A 21,427-nucleotide genomic window follows, 5' to 3' on the forward strand; every position below is an offset into this window, starting at 1 on the left:
TTGCAATTTGAGATGGCGATCGGATATTATTTAGAGGGTTAAATGGGCCAAAACTTTTGTGTGAAAATTGTGAACATTTTTAATATACAGCTTATATATTAATTCCTGGAAGTGACATTCCGGACAAGTGAGATATACTTGAAAGTGGAACGCTTGACCTTTCAATTGATGCCAATTATGTTGGTGTGTATGATCAGATACAGAGTTACAGCCTAATATATTCCGTTATTTGTTTGTAGTGTAATAATAAACTCGCTAGAAGTCGCAATAATACATCAATAGTCACGAAATTTTGCACCGGGTAAGAGTATAGGTCGAAAAAGATGCCTACAATTTTGAATGATGATCTGATATTCTTTAGCGGGTGAAATGGACCATTACTTTTGTATTAAAAATATAAAAATTTTATTTTTGGTCGATATTTTAATTCCTTGAGGACATATATATATATATATATATATATATATATATATATATATATATATATATATATATATATATATATATATATATTTCGCAAAGTAGCCTACATATGGAAAAAGCTACTGACCTTTCCTCTGATGTAAATTGCAATAAAATGTTTGCTAGATAACGGGCCTACTGCATAATATTTAATGGGTTATGTGTAGAGAACCACATTTTTATCCCATGCTATATATTGTCTCTCCAAAAATTTATATAACACCACGAAATATTCGTCCTAGACCCCTTATTTGGTATGCCAAAATTCATATATCGACGAGATAAAGCGATTTAGCGATGTGTGTCCGTCCATTAAAAATTGTAAACAAGCTTAAGGCCGCAATTATGGACTGATTGTAACGAATTTTTTAAGGAGGTTGGGTTCGGGCCAGAATAGAAATGATTAGTTTTTGCTGATGATCGTGAAATGTTCAGGGAATGAAATGGACCAAAAACAAAATTTTAACCAATTTTGTAGCCGCTCTGTGCAAAATAATAACCCGCAAAATTTTAAACAAAGTTTGAGTTTATGATGAAGAAGAAGCGTACAAACCAGCGTGAAGACCAGATAATACTTAGCGGGTTAAATGGACTGAATCTTTTGTGTGAAATTGGTAAAAATTTCAATAACGTAGCGGTTAAAAACAACGGAAGTAGTAGTACTACATAAGTGGGTTTCATTACATTTTAGTTTGTGTGAACTAAATGTTCCTTTCCTGCTACAAAAATGTCTTTGTCATGCTAGATAACTTTTTGGTTTTGGTCATAAGTATTATACATTTCATCTCTGATATTTGATAATTAAATTTTCACAATCAGTGAAAAGAAGTTCCGTGGAGAGCGATTGTCCAGGGATAGTGGTATAGTGTATCCCATGGTCGGCTCCGTCCGACTATAGATTTTTCTTACTTGTTTTGTATATTTTACAAACATCGAAAATACCACATAGCAGTGCAAAAAAGCTCCCTCACCGAGTGCATGCAAGTTTTTCGTTTCAGTTATTTCTTTATTTTGTCATTACGGCCAAAAATTCGTTCTTAAAAAGCTATTTTTTATTGTTCAGATTTGGATATAGCTCCGATATACATATATTTTCGTTCTTTTTCATGCCTAATTTCAATGAAATTTGGAATGTGTGACGAAATTTGGCCTACAAATGAATTTGCCTAAATATATCAAAATCGGCTCAGATTTGTATATAGCTCCCATATATATTTTCGTTCGATTTCCTGTATTTTATGCACCAAACACGCTATGTATGTCCAATTTCAGTCAAACTTTTAAGTGTGATGGAATTTGGACTAGATGTAAGTTTGTCAAGTTATATTAAAATCGTTCGAGATTTGTAAAATGTGTGCAGACAGAATTTGGATTAGAAAAATGTTCGACAAAATATTTTGAAAACGATTCAGATTTCAGGTTATCTTTTTATTAAAAATATCACATGGGTAGACATAAGAAACAACAATAACATATTGAATCTCATTATTCATTATTTAAGGTGTGACTTTGAAGTCAGTAGAAGACATCATTATGTATGCGTGTACCATGTTTATAGATGGAGAAAATCAATGGTAAAATTTTAAATATCATATGTCTATGAGACTTCTTAAGTGGAATGGGCGAAGGGGAAAAGTTACTTATATTTACTTATGACATATCCTTATCACTATTGGTAAGAGTAATTTAAGGTGTCACAACAGGTTGATATATGCAGCTATGCTCAATTTGTGGAAATTATGAGTGTAAGAGCATATGACATGTCACGCACGTAGGTGTATTTTTAGTTGGAAAGGATTTAGGAGTTGTCTTACTTCCTGCAACATACAAAAATATCATAAGCAAAAGCACATATCTCCTATATTTATGCATTAAAATATTTTAAAGAATAAAATCAATATAAGTATAGCATTCTGTTGTACTCTTATGTTTGAGTAAAAGATTTAGTTGTGCTTTTATGTTATAAATAAAAGACTTATTGATAAATTAACAAACTTAAGCAAGATTTATTCTGTTTAATTCTGGAAACTGAAAATACGTTACAATGAGTTGATGTGCGTGTTACTACTTGTGGTGTAATACAATGACTGTGTTGTCTGAATGACTGAAAGAGACTGACTGAGTGAGAAAGAGTATACTATACTCAGTATACTATATTCAGTATAGCATGAGGATTGCACGTGTGTGTGTGTACCCAGCAAACCAATCGTACCGACATCTTAACGAAATCGGTACAAAATTCGGACGATACGTCCGATGTCTGATCCGAAATCGTAACGATATCTTAACGAAAGTTGTATGAAGTGGTTGACATAATTTCGGAACGAAATGACGGAGCGACATCGTATCGATTTCGATCCGATTTCGTAACGAAATATGAAGAAAATCCTTGGGAAATTCGGAAATGAAATTTCTTTCCGACATTCGTTCCGAAATCGGAACGAAATCGGTACAAAATCTGAACTATTTCCGCTCCGAAGAATCGTTTAGAAATCGTAACGAAATCTGAACGACGTTGCTTCCGAAATTGTTCAGACGTGTCGGACATCCGACATTTGGTTTGCTGGGTATGTATGTGTGCATGCATAATAACAATGATGCCTAGTTTCTGATTGTTTACAGTGGAACCCTAACACATTCCATTTTATCCTAGTCGGGGTAGCGAAGCGCAACGTGTTCAGCTAGTTTGGTATAAAATAACTTATTGCTTACATAAAAAACTATAAACATAGCTTATACTGCTATTATATAATAACTATATTTAAGCAGAAACGGAAAAATTATTCCCTTAAATCTTTGTATTCACATTTGTAAACACTGATTGTACTCGAAATGTCAAATAATAATAACTTATTAATCACGTTAAGATTTTTAATTAACGGAACTTGTATCCGTCATTTCTTTCTTACAGAGGGTTACTATATAAAGGTTCTATAGACTGTCTACGCCAAACTGTAAACAAAGAAGGTTTTACAGCATTGTACAAAGGTTTCTTGCCCTGTTGGATCCGTATGGCACCATGGTCTCTTACATTCTGGCTGTCCTTCGAACAAATACGCACAATGATTGGAGCGTCTAGCTATTAGCCTATTTGTTTCGTTTTGTTTTTTTGTTTTCGTTTTCTTTAGTTTAAGTTTTGTCCAAAACTCCCTTAAATGAACAACTGAGCATCACATAAATTTAAATTATAAAAAATTATATATCATTATAGTAAAAAAACAAACAAACAAAAATTGTAAAAATCGGACAGAATTGCTTATAACTTACATATATGTACATAGGTATGTAAATGCTTTGTATAATTTGAATATCTCCATAACTTTTCAGTGCCTATATAATTATGATAAAGACTATGTGCATGTACATATATTACTGAAAATTACATATACGCAATTAAGTTTAAAAACATTGTTGAACATTTGTTGCAACCAACCAAGTGTATGAAGAAAAAACCCTAAAAAAACTAAAACCAATTTCTAATTTTTTCCATTTTCTCTTTCCTTCTTTGGAACTTAGTTCACATCTATTTATCTTGGTTACTTTAAACGAAACAAAATAATGTAGCTCCTTGTTTTATAATTTTTCTGTACCATTTTAAAAATGACTGTTAATTATTGTTAAATTATGATTTAAAAAAAAAAATGTTAGACTTTATATACATTTCTACATTTCTGAATAAAAAAATAAATAAAATGAAATTTTAAAGAAGCAATTTGAAATGTGAGCAAATGACAATATCCAACATATACATACATACATATTTAATTTATAAAAGCCAATAAATAACGCATAATTGCACAAAATATATGAATTAATTCTTTTTTTTTTTTGTAATTTATATTTTACTTTGCCGATTTGAACTAAATTTAGTTATCGATTAAATGCAGCAGACTAGAAAATGTGTGGCACAGCAATGTTGTTGTAGCACTTATAACTTTAATGTGCCTATTGGTGAACTTTGACATTTTTACTTTGGTTTCCCGGAAAGGTAGAGCTTCAGCATCCTATCAAAAATTTCAATGTCTCAAAAAAAATATATTTTTTAATTTTTACAAAAATATACATATATGTATGTACATATCGTCACCTGAAATGCCCAAAGACTTAACCCTTTAAGGGCATTTTAGGTGACGATATATATGTATCTTCAAGGCATTTAAAATAAAAAATCATATTTCTCGTAAAGAATGTTGAAGAGGAGCATTGGACATTTTTAGGAGTCTGTCACTGACTTAGAGGCAGTATTCTATGGCAGACATCAATAAAACTGTGAAGAAGAAGTCGAAATGTTCAATGCGGTTTCACTGGCAGCTCGGATTCTCCTACTCCCAAGTCCATCAAGATATGGAAATTGAAATAAAAATTGGGATATGGGATAGACATTTTGTGTTCAAGTGAGAAGTGGTAAATTCATTTTTTTAATGAATATTGGTATATGGTTTTTATGTGTTTTTTTTTTTTTTTTTTTTTTTGAAAAGTGCCGAACTTATTTATTCCACCGATAAATTGCGCGGGTATTGGTCGCGCTGTGCAAAACATCTGTCCAGTATTTGCCCTGCCAAACCAACTCATCTAACTTATATAGAACTCTGGTTATATCGAAGCAGCCTCATTCCATTAACAGGAGATAGAGCCAGAGCCAGATCAAACATTACAAATACAAGTACAATAGCAACAACTTTGGCTTTATTTAAATTCATCGGTGAACTGATCTTTTGATTCCGACTCATACTTTTTTGTGAAAAATACTGACTTCTTCAAAGTTTTTTTAGGAGATGGTTTTTTGAGGCATCTACTTGGATTTGTATTCTGGACAAATCCAGATTTAGAGAGTAAAATGGAGGTTATATTTTATTTTGAATACAATATCCATAAATAAAACTACAGAATTGTGTGAAAAGGCATTACATTTTTGTTTATTTTTGGTTGTATAAAATTAAATTATACACACTATCATCTGTTGACTTAATTTTAAACTGCTTATCACTTACAAAAGAAAAACATTTTTTAATTTTATTTTGGTGGGAACAAAAAATAAAATAAATTAAATTATCCCAAAAGTGGGGGTTGGAGAAGAAAAAAATGGCATGTAAAAATAATTTCTATTTTGTTGTAATTCGTTATGAGAGTGTGTAAGTATGTATGTACGTATAAACGTACAACTATAGCTTGACTAGAAGATGAAGGAAATTTTTACTATTCTAAGCCTAAAGCATAGTTGATACCCTGAACAATAAAGAATATTAATGGTTGCCAAGCAACCAAAAATCGAATCCAATCCAATAGACGACCATATAACACATGGGGACGTTCCCAGCTAAAAAGAAATTTAATTATTAATTCTAAAACTATCAAAATAACTTAAAAATGATTACTTACGGATTACAGAACATTTTCTTAAGATCTACTTTCTCCTTGCAATAAGGACATGTTTGTTTTTTACCCACAATACACCAGCCACGTATACAGAATTCATGAAACACATGATTACATGATAGTTTGTAGGTATTTTCTATGATGCCTTCTTCTTTTTCACTAACCAGCAAAAAATTACCACAAACAGCACAGACGTTTTCTTCTAAATGTCTTGTGGGGATTCCTTGCGGTGTGTAGTACTATAAGCATTACAATATAATCAATATAAAACGGGTGATCTTTGCATTTTTTTTTTTTTTTTTTTTTTTTTTTTGTTATTCTTACTTACCCCCACCAATGAAGCCATTCTCTCGGAACAAATCTCGGATATATCTCTACCCAAAACCCCAATATAGAGGCCATAGAAGACAAACATAAGGCCAACATCCATCCAAACATTTGGCGCTTGATTAAATATGAAATTAAAGCCTAAAAATGTGGCCATCATTATCAGATAACCCACAATTCCAAGACCATAACTTAATTTATAGATGAAGTAAAACCATTTATAGACCAATCTAGAACAACAACAAAAAGCATTCAATTTAGTTAAAAAGCAAAATAGTTATACAATTTTTATTGTTATATGTACCTTGGCGTAGATCCCTCAATAGGTTTACTTATAGCTTTTCTTATAACTACAGCTGTGATGATGGAAAATATCGACCATATAATTATAAAGCGTATGAAACCATAGAAGAATGATATGCCCAGTGGTATAACCCACATTGCCAGCAATGTGACTGCCTAAAAATAAAAACGATAAATGGAATGAGATCAATTGGCCATGCAAATAATATATTTTGGGTTATGTTTTATTAACCACATTCTGACACCGAACTGTGATAGAAGGCCAAAAAAGAGAAGACACGTGTCTCGCCATTTTTCCATATCTCATCAAAAAACAACTTTCTAGAACTTGTGAAGATTCTAGGTATGATTCTTTAAGCTGAAATTCACAAACAATTAAATTTAGCATCCTCTGCACAGGTTTGGAAATAACAAACTGTTCAAAACTCAAGGAAATTTGAAAGGTTTTTTTATATGTATAAAGGCTCAAATGGAAACTATAAAGGAAAAAACTTTAAAATGAAAATAATTATAAGGAAATATTTTTCATTTCAAATTTTCATAGAACAAGAATCCAGCCCCAAGAAAGATTGTTCTAAAATAATCGAATTTTCAGCTTCAAGAATCGTTCCTAGAAAATTCATATGTTCTAGAAGGTTGTTTATTGAAATCTAAAGTACATTTTTGTAGTTGACTGTATCCTTAATTTTTGGCAGTTCGGTATCTTTGGGCCAAGTTTTTTCCCCCAGTTTATGCATTTCGAAACGAAAATGTGTGCGCATGAAACACACCCAAACCTTAGTTTTGGAAACATTATTTCCTTTGCTTTTCTTCAAAACAAAAAACAAATTTGAAAAGCACACTCAAATTTGGTAGTTTTTCTTGCGTACTCATTTTCTTATCGACATACATAAACAGGCCTTTTTTTTTTGCTATTTTCACCTTTAAGAACCGTTCATAGACATTTCGCATGTTTCAGAAAGTTGTTTGCTGATTACTAAGTTGTGCTACATTATTGTAGTTGGTTGTTTTCTTGATCTGTGGACCAGAGCCAGAAAAAACAGTATAAAACCCCCATTTGCGTTGTTACTTTGACGAGGACCGCCTATACAGAGTTCGTATGTCCCAAAAATATGTTTATAGAGATCAGCCCCCCCCCCCCCCCCCACCTATTCAGTATACTATATATACCCAACATACCAAATAAAAATAAAAAGTAACAGGACTTGAGAATAATATTATAAAAACAGAAAATTCACAATCAATTTTTAACAATGCACTATAGGTAATTTGCCCTGTTTTTGAGGCAAAAAGTCGATTTTGCAACTTTTAATAATAATAATTTTTTAGTTGGCATTGAAAAAAGAACATGTCAAAATTTATTAATATGAATGATATTTTTCAAAATAGCGTCATTATCGCGGTTTAAATTGCAGTCAAAGTGAGAATTTCGAAGAAGAACTAAAAAAAAAAAAAATATATTGTAAGGCATATTTCACTGTATTTAAAACCGCGGAAAAATAAACCAAATATAACTATATGTAAAATGGAATAGATTGGCAATTGCGAGAGGAATTTATTTAATACATAATATAGCTTAAACATTTTGGGTAGCGACCAAAAAACACAAAAAGTCAGAAATAAATATTTTATTTTTCTTAAACTCACTTCATATAGACTTATACTAAATTGGCCGTGTTTGGCCGTGATTTTGCCACCTAGAACACATTACTGAAAGTCTTCTGCATTGGTATTATTAGGTTTCAAAACCCGATTTTGCCCGTTTTTTGATATTTATGAGATTTTATTAGGTTACTTCTCAATAAAAAGTCTTAAAATTGAGGAAGTTTGGTTTGAGGAAATCTATATATATAAAAATGGTGTAAAAAATGTATAGTAATTCATAAAATGAGAACGGCTAGGCCGATTTCTGTAAAATTTTTTGTCAGTTATTCGTATTTTCGAGGAGAAGGTCTTTACGGAAGAAAATTTTGGAAAATCTCTCTGGAAAAGTCGGAAAATTGGAAAAATCGAAAATTGAGTTTTTGTATGAAATTTTATTCCTTAATAGCGAGACGAAGTTCGCCGGGTCCGCTAGTAAGTAATAAATGTAAAAAATATTGTTGTTTACAATTTCATTGCAAGTAAAATAAGTAATGGCGACAAATTGTTCGGTATATCCGTGGCTTCCTATAACCGATGCGGTATGAGTAAGCTTTATTTTATCTCTCTATTGCATATTAATCATTGATATGGTTTAAAGGAGTACTAAACTCGTCTTTATTAACGTATATTCAAAAAATATACAAAATTGTAGTAACAATTCGTTGGAAAATCTACTCGCGGGGACAAAATTTGTGTTACTTACTACCGTGATCGTTTTCGTCAGTTTGTAGTGTATAAGAAAACTAATGAAAATGCCATTATAGAAAATAGCTTTGTTCGTTATATACGTAGTTGCTTATAACGGTTGTTCCTTATATCCGAATTTATCTGTGAAAATCTTTGTTTTATCTCGCTTTTACACATAAATAATTTAAAAAGTTAAAAAATCCTTTAATTCCGCGGTTATTAATTTTTGTCTCAAAAAATGCTTGAAAAACTATTAAGCATGGCATAGACTATCAAATTTGATTGCCAAGCCGATGAACCCCTTACGTACGTGTGTGCTTGATAAGTGTGTAGCAAAGCATTCAATCAGCCTTCAATCTGCAATCGAAATCTTCATATTTTCCTCTAAAAATTAATGAACTTAAATTTTTTTTATTTCTTCACAAACACAATGCTCTTTTTTACCAGAATTGCTTTTTGACAATTTGAAAATAAACCATATTCATCGGATTGACTGGGTTTCATTTTGAAAATCAAAACTATTTTGATTTTCCTCAATCCATAAAATTCACACACTCATATTTTGAAAAATTTACACATACTACTACAAATGTGGACATCAAAATTTGATAGTGTATGGGGCGCTTAACATGCACAAAGTTTTCTTAAGTCTGTCTGAAAAGTATTTTGTTAATTGACATTTGTTGATAAATTAGTTTTTGTAGAATCTTTTTTTGTGATCTTTTAGTTTTTATGAAATTAAATGTATACCCGCGTTGTGTTAACAAATAAATATCCGTGTTGTGCTAAAATATAATTGCAATGCCAAGAAATATAAAAAGTGTTGAAAGACAAAAAAAGTCAATGAAGAAGTTCGGTTGAATTCTTAAAAACCAAAAAATTACGAATCCGAAGAAGTTTTCAGGATTGGTGACATAAATAGCGGTTGTGATGAAAGTAGAAGTGAATGCGAACAAAGTGAAAGTGATGAAAATTTGAATAATTATATAATTGACATTCATACATACATATGTTCCCATACACATCCCCTAACATCAATCAGTGCACGCCGCTTCATATTGACTTAATTATATGGGACCAACTTTTTATCGCTGAATCCGAACGGAGTGTTTTACGACACCACTTGTATAAAAGTTTATCATGGTTGATCAGGAAATGTCGTCTACATTACGCTGAGGGATATTTTGCCACCGTTGGAGAGTATGATGTTTTTGCCCGACCTGAGAATCGAAACCGTGCATACAGAGTGCAAGGCGCACAACTATTGCACAAGAACGGCTATATAAAGTAAGTTCAATTTACAAAATTAACTGAATGAATTATCACTAAATTTCTACTTTTTATAGATGCCGCAACTCCAACGTCACATTCATTCAAGACGGTTCGCGACAAAACGTATAAAGATGCGAAACAATTATAAAACCAAAAAACGTAACTGTAAATATAATTATTTTAATTATATCATAGAGTGAAAACTTAAATTACTAATCAACTTAATTTAAATTAAAAAATAACAATGATAAAATACACTACACACTTTGTTAATTTATAACTAAATCTCAAAATATGAACCGAATTTATAAAATTTTAATAAAAAATTAAAAAAATATATGTAAGCTTGTTTCCCTATTACAAGGGTAAGCTTAAGATAATATTAATTGCATAAGCTTGTTCTACAACTACAAGGGTAAGCTTATAAACAAGGGTTCCGTTTCGATTTTTCTACAATTATGACATAAGCTTTTAACAACTGATTTCTCAAGTCTTTTATAAGCTTAAGGCTTATGTTGGTAAGCTTATTATAATATAATTCTCAAGCCTTTTTGGTATGTTGGGTAACTTTTTAAAAATTTTACTCAATGTTTATTTTAAAATTCCATTTGTTTGATTGTAGTTGTTACAAAAACAAAAAAAATTTTAACAACTTTTCAATGGATAGAAGTTACAGAATAGGCCTACATGAGTACACTTTTCTAGTTGGTTGTTTGCTTCAAATTTGATCGGTTAGATACCTGTAGACCAAAACTCGAAAAAAATGTAAAACGAAATTACATCTTGACGATTATGACATAGAAGATGAAGTTTGATGGAGTTTATGTGTTCGCAATTTTTGTTCTTTTTGAGAAATGCTACAAATTTGCATATGAGATAAATTCAAATTTCCTAACGGTTTGGAAGGTATAGTCCTGACAAAATGACCCATATTGACATCAAAGCTTCAAACGTTTTGAGGCCTATTAACACGAAAGTTTGTGAGATAGGAAGAAACTGCGTGACATGTGTCTTCTCTTTTTTGTTATTCTATCACGCTGTAGATTAAATTAAAATTAATTGTTTACATGAATTTATTTGTTGTAAAATAATTTCAGCTTAATCTCGGGTTTTGTTGTTTTTAAAAACAAGTTTTATTTAAAGTGGGATGTAGTTAACGCTTCTGTTACACATGCCACTGAATTGGTGCCAATTGAGTACATGTATTATACCCAACCTTTACACATGCCAGTGACAGTTCGAAAAATTCAATACATACACAATTTTTTACTACCACAATTACATTTTTTGAATTGTCGACTCCACTGGCACTAGATTTTTCATGCCAGCAAAATTTTGAGCTGGCTGCCAGTGATATGTCGAAAATGAAAAAAGAGTTGCCGAGACTATTTTTTAATCCATGTACATTTTTTATTCTTTTAAGAATGCAAAGATTTAATGCATATTTTCAAAAAGATTAGGAAACACAAATAATACGTCTTGGTAGCTGCAATATATTAGTGGTTTGTAAAGACATAATTTTGATGTTTTTCATGCAAATATAGGTTGATATATAATTTCCCCTCTGGGATTATACAATATTGAAAAGAGGGCAATACCAGATTCATTATGTTTATGACAATCTTTTTAAAACGAAACAAAATAAAAAGTAATAAAATATGTTGTAAATTGTGCTTTAAATCTGAAATATAATGCACTTTTGTGTGTTAATGCGGCTTAAAATAATTTTGAAATTGAACTTGCACTGGCATGTGTAAACACACAAGAAAACTGCATGCCAGTCGAACACTTGAGTACATGTATTATACTCGAAAATGCCGATAAAGTGTTCGACTGGCATGCAGTTTTCTTGTGTGTTTACACATGCCAGTGCAAGTTCAATTTCAAAATTATTTTAAGCCGCATTAACACACAAAAGTGCATTATATTTCAGATTTAAAACACAATTCACAACATATTTTATTACTTTTTATTTTATTTCGTTTTAAAAAGATTGTTTTCAATCATAAACATAATGAATCTGGTATTGCCGCCTTTTCAATATTGTATAATCCCAGAGGGGAAATTATTTATCAACCTATATTTGCATGAAAAACATCAAAATTATGTCTATACTAACCACTAATATATTGCAGCTACCAAGACGTATTATTTGTGTTTCCTAATCTTTTTGAAAATATGCATTAAATCTTTGCATTCTTAAAAGAAACAAAAATGTACATGGATTAAAAAATAGTCTCGGCAACTCTTTTTTCATTTTCGACATATCACTGGCAGCCAGCTCAAAATTTTGCTGGCATGAAAAATCTAGTGCCAGTGGAGTCGACAATTCAAAAAATGTAATTTTGGTAGTAAAATATTGTGTATGTATTGAATTTTTCGAACTGTCACTGGCATGTGTAAAGGTTGGGTAAAATTGATTTAATTTCTAATTAATTATTTGTTGTAAATATGTACACACAGATATTTATTCATGTTGACAATGAAATGTTGTCAAAGGTAAAGTTTACAGTCTGTTTCTGTACAATTACCTTCGAATTACTACCAAACTGCTGGTTTTGAAAAATATTCCACCCATGTTTTATTTACAATCTGCTTTACTATGTCAATAAGGAAATCCGTAATCAAACAAACAGGTGATTGGCAGTAAAGCCGACGAATTTGTTAAGGCCTGCGTACATAAGCTGCTTTGCCTGATTGCCTTGCTTTGCTGCTTCAATAAAAAAATAAAAGAACAAAGAAGGCCGACCCAATTTCCAACTGATGGCAACCCAGTTCGAAATTTCGTCTTTATTCTATTATTTTTATTACGTCAGAAATGAAGCAGGTAAGCAAGGCAATCAGGCAAAGCAGCTTATGTACGCAGGCCTTTAGTATGGAACTTTACAAAAACAGGCTGTTAGAAAAAATGTAAACATATGATTACCTTTCAAAATCAAATGAAAAAAAATCAATAAAAAATTGATTTTTTGGCTACCAAATAAATAAATATTTTAATTGGAGGAAGCCATTCTATCCTTCAAATTTGGGGTGAATTTTGTTCCCAACGTATATGGTGGGTGTTCTGCCATCAGGTTCTAGTTGTTCGTACTTATCGTAATTATACTTATTCGACCTAATACTCTTTTCAGTCAGTCCAGTTACATTAGGGAGGCTGAGAAATTGTAGGTTAAAAGAATTGAATTGATTGAAGTTAGGTCAGCACGTAAAAACTACGAAGATATCATAAGAATCAATCTCGTAGAGAATTTTCATAGCTACAACATTTTCTTTACTCCCATTTCAATAGGACTTGCGGTTTCCAAGCAAAATCGTGAACACCTAAAAAACCCTCAGAAATGTCAACTTAAATCGCGATTTATTTAAAAAGCACTCCGGCGATTTTTTTAGTTTTTGATTTTTCTCATCAATGAACATAGTAGTTTCAGAATCCGCAAAAACTTCCCAGGTGTAAGCACCTTCAATTTAAATTTGATTCAAGAGCACCGTGTCAGTTGACAAAAAGATAATTGAGGTGAAGAAGTCGTGATGTATATAACGAAGACAATTATGGTGAAATATCTAATACAGGAGAAGTTATGGGATTGGCAGGTGACTTCTTATTTTACAGACACGATTTGGACTGTCTTCGAACCTGTTAAAATGCCACTCTGAGAACTGGAACAGGGTGCTTCTTCATGTCTTCAGTGAACAATATACCTTTGGACCTATTTTTCTTCAGGTCTTGAAGATCTCTCCTGACAAATCTAGCAGAGATCCTCACATCGGTAACACCCAAGCAGGAATGCTGGCGCCGCATAGCTTACCACAGATTGCTTTGTAAGAGGTCAACAAGCGGCCAGCGATTTGAGGACGTTGTTCCTAGTTCAGATCTTGTCGCAAATTGCTGTGGCTTGAGCAGACGACTTAAACATACTGTCGAACGTTAGTTATTGGTCGGAATCAGGACACCATCGACCAATATGTTCAGCTTGTCATGGCTGACGGCATCAAAGGCCTTCGATAGGTCTAGCCATAACCATAACTGTTCGTACCCAGGGACTCGACTGATATTTGTTAGTCAAAGACAAAACGATGATGATGTTGTGTTACTGTGGTTTTTCCGAAATCTCTGCTGATGTTGGGAAACTAATTCCCATCATGGGAAGGAGTAGTGTCTCTTGAATTTTCGCTACTGGCGACAAAAGAAGATCGGCATGTACGATTCAAATCTACTGGCCTCTTTGCCTGGTTTCAGTATACAATATAGGTGTCAAACAATAAATTGGGGACACCTGGGTTCAACCTTTTGCATATGCAATACCATTGAGGATGATTTCGTGTTTCGGATGAAGTCCGCAACATCGCTAATCGTACATTGTGGTGGTAGGCCCTCGGCTGGGAGGGCTCATATACGGCGTAGCACACTCCTCTTCGCCCTATCACTATCGGGGTGCTCTATAAATTGCCGGTTAAAATAACACGCGCACCTCTTCGGTTCTGTCACGGTTACGCCGTTTGATCACCCTGATTTATCCGTTGTCCACCATTTACTTAATGTACCAATATTGAATTGCTTCAGGTAGTCTTCACAGTACGCTAGTCTCGTCTGCTTCTTCGACCAGCATGTAGGTATCGAGCTGTTGCAGCAGCAAGGACACGTCATTTATCAGACCGGGTACCACAGTGATGATGTCTGGAGAGCTGTGACAATCTACTCTTATTCTCGTGGGAGAGTCTTCGTTAACCGTGCATAGCCTTGACGGAATACCAAAGCACAAGGTGAGCATTGAAGTGCCATAACTCCAGACGGTTATTGTCCTCCAAAAGCTAATGTCTGGCGTATAAAGCGTATAAAGCAAAAAACTTCTTACCAAAACCGTTCAGCATATTGTATGAACCTGTAATCCATGCTGGATAGGTGTTATGCGCATTTTCATAAATTATTGTCAAATAGGAGTTAAGATGACTGAACGAATTAACCCATGGGTATAACTCTCTGATTGTTACAGAAAGCTGTTGTATGCGCAGACGTCGTAAACATGTTATCGAATGTGATCCCGAGGATCTTGGTAAAGTTAGCGGTTGCTTCTCCGTCGTCCCTCTCTGCATGTCACATGAACTGAAAACTATCCTCGAATCAATCTAAATTCAATCCTTCACATTTTTGGTAGAAACCATTTCATATAGGTACATACAAGTATATCCTGAAACCTGTTCACATCAATTTCTTTATGCAGTCGACTCTAATATGTACGTCGGAATGTAGGCACTCACTCTTGACATTATAACAAATGTCTTGAAGGTTGGCTGAGTCTTTGCTCTTATCTTATCACATTTAATTATGTTACCCAAAATTATAATACACTACTTTCTTGCCAATACTTACAGAATATGACCTATAGTGTTTTTTCTTCCATTGGACTAAAGCTATTTGTGCTATTATTAAGGTTACAAATAAAATAAGCACAATTTCCGAGTGCATAGCTTCATGACCCTTATGTTTTTCATGCATCATCTGATGTTCATATCTGGGAAAAAGAACATTTTTTTAGTGTTTGGTTTGACCAAGTTCTTTGATTAATTTCATTAATTATACCTTAGCTTTTCCTCTGGTGTCATCTCCTCGATAGACTAAAAATAAAAGAAACATATTTTTATGGGGTGGTAGTTTCATTAGAAAGATGTTTGTTAGCTGTATGTTTGTCGTACCTTATTAAAGTCGACAGGAGCATGTAAACTCCTGTGATCCATTCTCGCTTTTAACTAACTAATTTGAGAGAGAAGTCGAACTATACAATAATTAACATTTAATTATGAAATGTCTTAAAATGTAAAAGTGGAAAAAACACAAATTAGCGTTTCCTTTCTAATCAACTCTCCTTCCTGAAGATTAGAAAAATGTTCCACTCACAATAGGAGGTAGTGATGACAGTTGATTTGTTTACGCTGACGTTTTTGGTTTGTGATTAGTGGAAGAGGTAACGTAAAGATATAAACAGCTGATTTGGTATGATGTTATTGTGACCAATTATTACTGTTTATGTTTATTGTGAATGAACATTTTAAACTGAAAAAACTGAATTGAATACTTTTTACTCTTAAAAAATATTTACAGTATGATATTTAGTCCCTGTCATGGTACAATCATTAAAAGGTAGGGCACAGCAAACATCTGATTACAATTTTTTCCTGAGGTCCTCCTATTGTGTCAAAACAGTTTTGACAAAGTTGACAAACGGCAAAATAAATTTATTCAAAATCAAATTGAATACATACAAAAACAAATATAGAAGATGTACAAATTTGAAAACAGAAATGACGTGTGCTTCCATTAAACAATGGGGCCAGATGAGTGGAATATGCTGTGGCTATGTGTTGTGATTGCAGTTTACCGATGTCCAACTTCCTTGTTGTGTCTGTTCGTAACAATATGGTGATCCGAGTCCATGTTAGCTCCTTGTAACGATGAATGTCGAGATGCTTAAATCTGGTACTGCTAACTGTCATGTTTTTGTCGCTGCGAAGTCTATCAACCTGATTCCTTTGGCAGATGTTTCACTGGGAAAACTGAATTTTCGGACTGTTGGACCACAGTTATTCTCCTTTCCAATTTCGGCATTAAAATCGCGTAAAATAATGTAATGTCATGGGCAGGACAACAATCATGCGTTTCTTCTAAGCGCTCGTAAAATATATCTTTGGTCTGGGGCCATTAGGTGTTGTTGTGACGCCTTTCCCAATGCATCGTATTTCCTGTATGGGAGTAATATTGATCTTGTATTATTCAAGTACATATTCCAAAGCGTAAACTGCACCTTCTATGAAGATTCCGAACATTCCAGGTGCAGATTCGCTGTTTGTAATCCATACAACTTTTGCGAGGTCGTCAACTTAAGAGCGGGTTGTTTTCTGTTTCTTTGTTTTTCATAATACGATCTTTTGGAGGAATGGGTTATCTATCTTAAATTACAAGGGCAAATTCAAAATTCCTGAAAGCGACAATTCGCGTTATTTGGGGCTATACCAAAACGTGGACATACATATAAATATTTCAATTTAAATATTTGACAATATTTCAAATAAACAAAACCTGTTGCATTTGTTATTAGTCATTTGAAGTTATAAGCAAACCGGCATCAGAGTTGTTTTTTTATAATTTCATGAACCTGCCCAACCTTCTAATAATTGAACCATGGTCCCTGTTTTTGTAACTATTTTTTGTTCGTTCGTCTATATTCGTAATAATTTGGGCATCCATAGCTCAGCCCCTAGATGACATACAGACAGCGTTGCCGACAGTTTTTGATCAGAAATCGTCAAAATATTTGAAAAATCGTCAAAAAATCGTCAACATGGTCCAAAACTCGGTTAGGTTACCGTTTAATGCGATTTTTAGCTGCTATTTTTGTGAATGAGACTGACAACATAAGATATACAATCCACAGCAATAAATCTAACCCAATATCACTTAAATACTGCTATAAAAACAGCTTTCAGAAGATGATAGTTTTCATATGGTTATCGAGTTTGGAGCAATGCAGTATGGTAAGTAAAGCTGGATACACATTGTTGCGTGTTGGGGTGGGCGGCGAAGGAAATTGAATGGCGGCGCTTTCCATCTGCAAAATGGAATACCATCGTCAAGCAAATTAAATTAATTTTTTTAGTTTTTAGGAGAAACTTACCTTAATACTATGCCCTTTAAGTGGGAACAGACACTGAGTTCTCCACCACGAAATTTAAAATAAATTAAAATAAGGCTAGTTGGATGCCTCTGCTCGCCGTGTGATCCAAGAAATAAAATTATCAAAGGAAATGAAAGGAGTTGCCAGCTCAAAGGCGACTGGTGACTGTGTTCAATGAAAATAAGAGTTACCCATTCAATCAACACTGCAATGTCAGCCATTTGGTGGCACTTTACCAGCCATTGAAAATTTATGCCAAAATATTGGAAAATTTTAGAAAATGGGGAAAATCAAAAGGAATTGAAGGGGGTATAAAAGGAAAGAGCGGCAAATATGTGAGGAGATTTGCTTTATAACCGTTGAATAGAAATAGACTCTTGTATATCTCGTGGCAAAGAAAATTAAAACACATGAAACCAGAGTGTTGTGAGTTATATTTATTAACAATCCATTTAGCCTGTGAAAGCAAACTTATAATGTGAGTGTAATGGTGGTTGACCGCGAAATAGAGACTAATCAATGATTTTTAAAATAGATTTCCCCAAGGAATTGTTGATTCTACTGAAGTCCAGCTGCTCCAGGTTTGGGCAGTTGGTCAAGTTTTGAGTGGCAGCCTAGATTCTTGTGTGCTGTATTGCCTTGCCACATTACCAGCACTTCTTTTGGGCCGTTAAACTGTTGGCTGGTTATTTCTCCCCCTGCTGTTGTTATCACCACCGGTATTCCTGTTTTGGTGGGTTTCTTGTGGGAGAACACCTATCTATCGGTGTTGCCTTTGCCATACCATTTTTTTGTACGCCTGGAAGAAAGAGGTAAACCGTATCTAGAATAAGGTCTATGTGTTGCGGTTAGTGTTGCTGAAACGATACAAGAAAACGCAAAATTAACAGAAAATAAGATACATATGTCTTACATTTTACACAGAAATATCGCAAATCTCAATTAAAAAGAAGAAAATCTCTTAATTACAAAATTTAAAGCCGTGACCTTGTGGTCTATATGACAATATAAACAGTAATTTAATTATTATTGCCAAGAAAATTTGTTCGTTAAATGACTTTTGTGTTTGTGTTGTCTTTATATTTTTGTCTATCATTTATATATTAGTTTATACCTTTTTTTTGATATCCATATATATTGTACGGGTTTTTAACGCCAGCTTTAGAATTTTTACTTAAAATTTTTTATCATCATTAACTAGAGAGAGGTAATGTTTTATGAGAATTAGAGCCGCATTGGCCATCAAATACCAGTTTTAAGAGAGCTCCCTTAAATAGGTCATCAGAAATAATATTCATCACCACATTTGGAAGTGTATTAGCCATCTCTAGATTATGAAAGATTTATCATGAGATATGATTGACGTCGTACTAAAGCATAATTCTGGTGTTAGGAATTCTTTAGTTTTTTTTATTGATTCGAATTAAACAACAAAGATAAATAGTCTTAAGACAATTTTTATAATAATAAATGTTTTTAATGTGTTGATTTTGTAAAAGAAAACTTAAAATGTTTTGATTCGTTTGTTAGTGTGGGGGGCCTCCTTAAAAAGGTGATGAGGTGAGTGTGTGTGTCGTGTGGGGTTTCCAACGAAATAGTGTTAATGGACGATTTGGAAACCATGGAAGGGCGGGCGAATGTAGGAGGGCAACAGCAATCCTCCTTTGTCAAGAGCAGGTCATATAAATGTATTAAGTGTTTGTGTTTGTTTGTTAGCTTAGCAAATTCATGTTCGCCCTGATGGGCTAGAGTGGATGGTTGAGAACCTGACCTTGGGACCGCAAGCTAGTCCGGATGGTCCAATCTAGCGCCGCCATATCAGGAGCCGTAACAACATTGCCGTTTTAAATGGTAGCTTAGCCCAAATATCGCTTGCTTGACAGTGTGACTGTCCATATTTGTCCGTACACGTACATTTTGGTTGTTGGGTAGTCGAAAATCGATAAAAATTTTCATTCAAAACTGGCTGACAACTTAAAGACATTGCCGTTCTTTAGTATTGTTGAGGTTACGAAGTTTTTCGGCATATCACACACACACACACGACCCGAACGCTAAGAAAGAGCGGACAAGAGAGAACAAATGTTTTGATTTGTTTTTGTTCTGTAGCTTGCGTACATACAAAAGTACTAACCCAGCCAGCATTTTTTAAAATTGTAATCAAATTCGAGTCTTTTTTGATCCGACTGCACGATTAAAAAGCTGGAATATGAGCTCATTTTCTGATCATAAATGACTCCTTTGTCGGTAGGAAAACATAACCTCAGGCGACTCGTCTAAGCAAATCACAAATGAGTCTTCCTCTGCTTTAGTTTCGAGTCATTTTTGCCCATTTTCTGATAGTATATAAAGTCTTTTTCGAGTCGTATTTCAATCATTTATTGGTGATTTGTTGATTACTTTGGGACTCTTTTTCGAGTCTTTTTTGGGTCATGTTTATAATCGTTTATGAGTCTTTAGGGAGTCATTTATTAGACAAAATAAACTAAAAGAAATTTCTCTTTATTCTTTTTTGTTTCTTTCCTTTGTTTTGTTGTCTTTTTCTGCTTTGTTATGTCTTTTAATTATTCTTTATGTTGCGCGGTGAGTATACTGCTTCTTCATTTCACTTGGCAAAACCTGAACATGTGTTGTGTTTGTCTATACTCTTAATATTATACGTTACATTTATATCAAAGTTTTGTAGAAAGTGTATATGAGAATTATTTACAACCAAACAAAAATAAAACAAAACAATCAGTTTTTAATCACCTAACTGTTCAAAATATGATCAGCATATACATAATTATAATCACTTTTCAAACACCTGTATGACCCTTTTTTGATTAAGCATTTTTCAATCTTCCATATGATCAAAATGTGACAATAAATAACAAAAAATTGTCACATTTTAAACACCTCAATGATTTATTTGTGATTGCTACACATTTGTTATTGTATATTAAATTGAACTCTTTTTAATCATTACAGGGAGTCACTTTCGAGTCCCTTTCTGATCACACAAGCGACTTAATCAATTTTTTGATCACCAAAAGGACTCTAAAAAGGCTCCCCAATGTGATTTTTGAAAAAACAGTCTTCTAAATGCTATCTGGGAACACACTGGCATAATTTGTCAATGTTTTTAATACATTCACATTTTTGTGTGTTCTCTTTTTGGTCGGCAATGCTTAAAGAGGGCTTTTGAAGGAAGTTAATAAAGCTGGACTCATATTTTTTATAACAAAATACAGTTTGACAAGTAATTTTTTTCAAACTGAGAAAACTAACACTTTTCATGCATTAATTACTAAAAAATTACAAATAGTTGCGATAAAAATGTCGGGTTTTTTGCAAAAATAGTTGGTCGACTTATTTAAGACCAAAATGAATGGATAAAAAAAATTAACCAGCTTAGTTCAACAATAATAACCAAAAGAATAATTAACATGTAATGCAAGGTGCCAAGAAAATGTTTTCAAAATGTAATTAAGGTTCCAAAACACCCCATGTTTTCGGTAAATGCTTAAAAATCATGACATTTTATGAATTTCATTCTTAACAAGGATTAGTTGCTAACAAGTATCAGCAATATTAGGCATGGGATATCCCCACTAAGAAGGTTAACATATGGACCAAGGGGGTATCAGATCATATTGCAAGCCGGGAATATCTAAAAACTAAGACGTTTTATGAGTATTTTGGTTTAC

General features: G+C 33.1%; 2 protein-coding genes and 2 long non-coding RNA genes across 18 annotated transcripts in view; 3 read left to right on the forward strand and 1 right to left on the reverse strand.

The window, feature by feature from the left end:
* Ucp4A (Uncoupling protein 4A) overlaps positions 1-4,267 on the forward strand; it is a 49,525-nt gene extending 45,258 nt beyond the window's left edge. For all 15 annotated transcript variants that reach the window (XM_073973949.1, XM_073973957.1, XM_073973948.1 and 12 more), the window contains exon 6: positions 3,374-4,267. In XM_073973949.1, the coding sequence (XP_073830050.1) occupies positions 3,374-3,548 (175 nt within the window). In that variant the 3' untranslated portion in view covers positions 3,549-4,267. The remainder of the gene's footprint in view (positions 1-3,373) is intronic.
* Positions 4,268-5,351: 1,084 nt separating this feature from the next.
* LOC141397531 (E3 ubiquitin ligase Rnf121) lies at positions 5,352-15,967 on the reverse strand. The gene is made up of 7 exons (XM_073973958.1): positions 15,763-15,967; positions 15,650-15,684; positions 15,440-15,581; positions 6,470-6,624; positions 6,167-6,395; positions 5,842-6,077; positions 5,352-5,779 (listed from the first exon to the last, which is right to left on the reverse strand). Exons 1-7 carry the CDS (start codon positions 15,802-15,804, stop codon positions 5,659-5,661), a joined length of 960 nt encoding a protein of 319 aa, XP_073830059.1. The 5' UTR covers positions 15,805-15,967; the 3' UTR covers positions 5,352-5,658.
* Positions 8,301-10,408, forward strand: LOC141399922 (uncharacterized). Its single transcript, XR_012412021.1, has 2 exons — positions 8,301-10,086; positions 10,146-10,408. It is a non-coding gene; the product is annotated as an uncharacterized lncRNA (long non-coding RNA).
* A 1,939-nt stretch (positions 15,968-17,906) lies between the features above and the next one.
* LOC141397535 (uncharacterized) lies at positions 17,907-19,241 on the forward strand. Its single transcript, XR_012411421.1, has 2 exons — positions 17,907-18,216; positions 18,274-19,241. It is a non-coding gene; the product is annotated as an uncharacterized lncRNA (long non-coding RNA).
* The last annotated feature ends 2,186 nt before the right edge of the window (positions 19,242-21,427 follow it).

This window comes from Musca autumnalis, unplaced genomic scaffold (assembly GCF_047663935.1).
Source record: "Musca autumnalis isolate F117 unplaced genomic scaffold, ASM4766393v1 scaffold_3, whole genome shotgun sequence".
NCBI lineage: Eukaryota > Metazoa > Arthropoda > Insecta > Diptera > Muscidae > Musca > Musca autumnalis.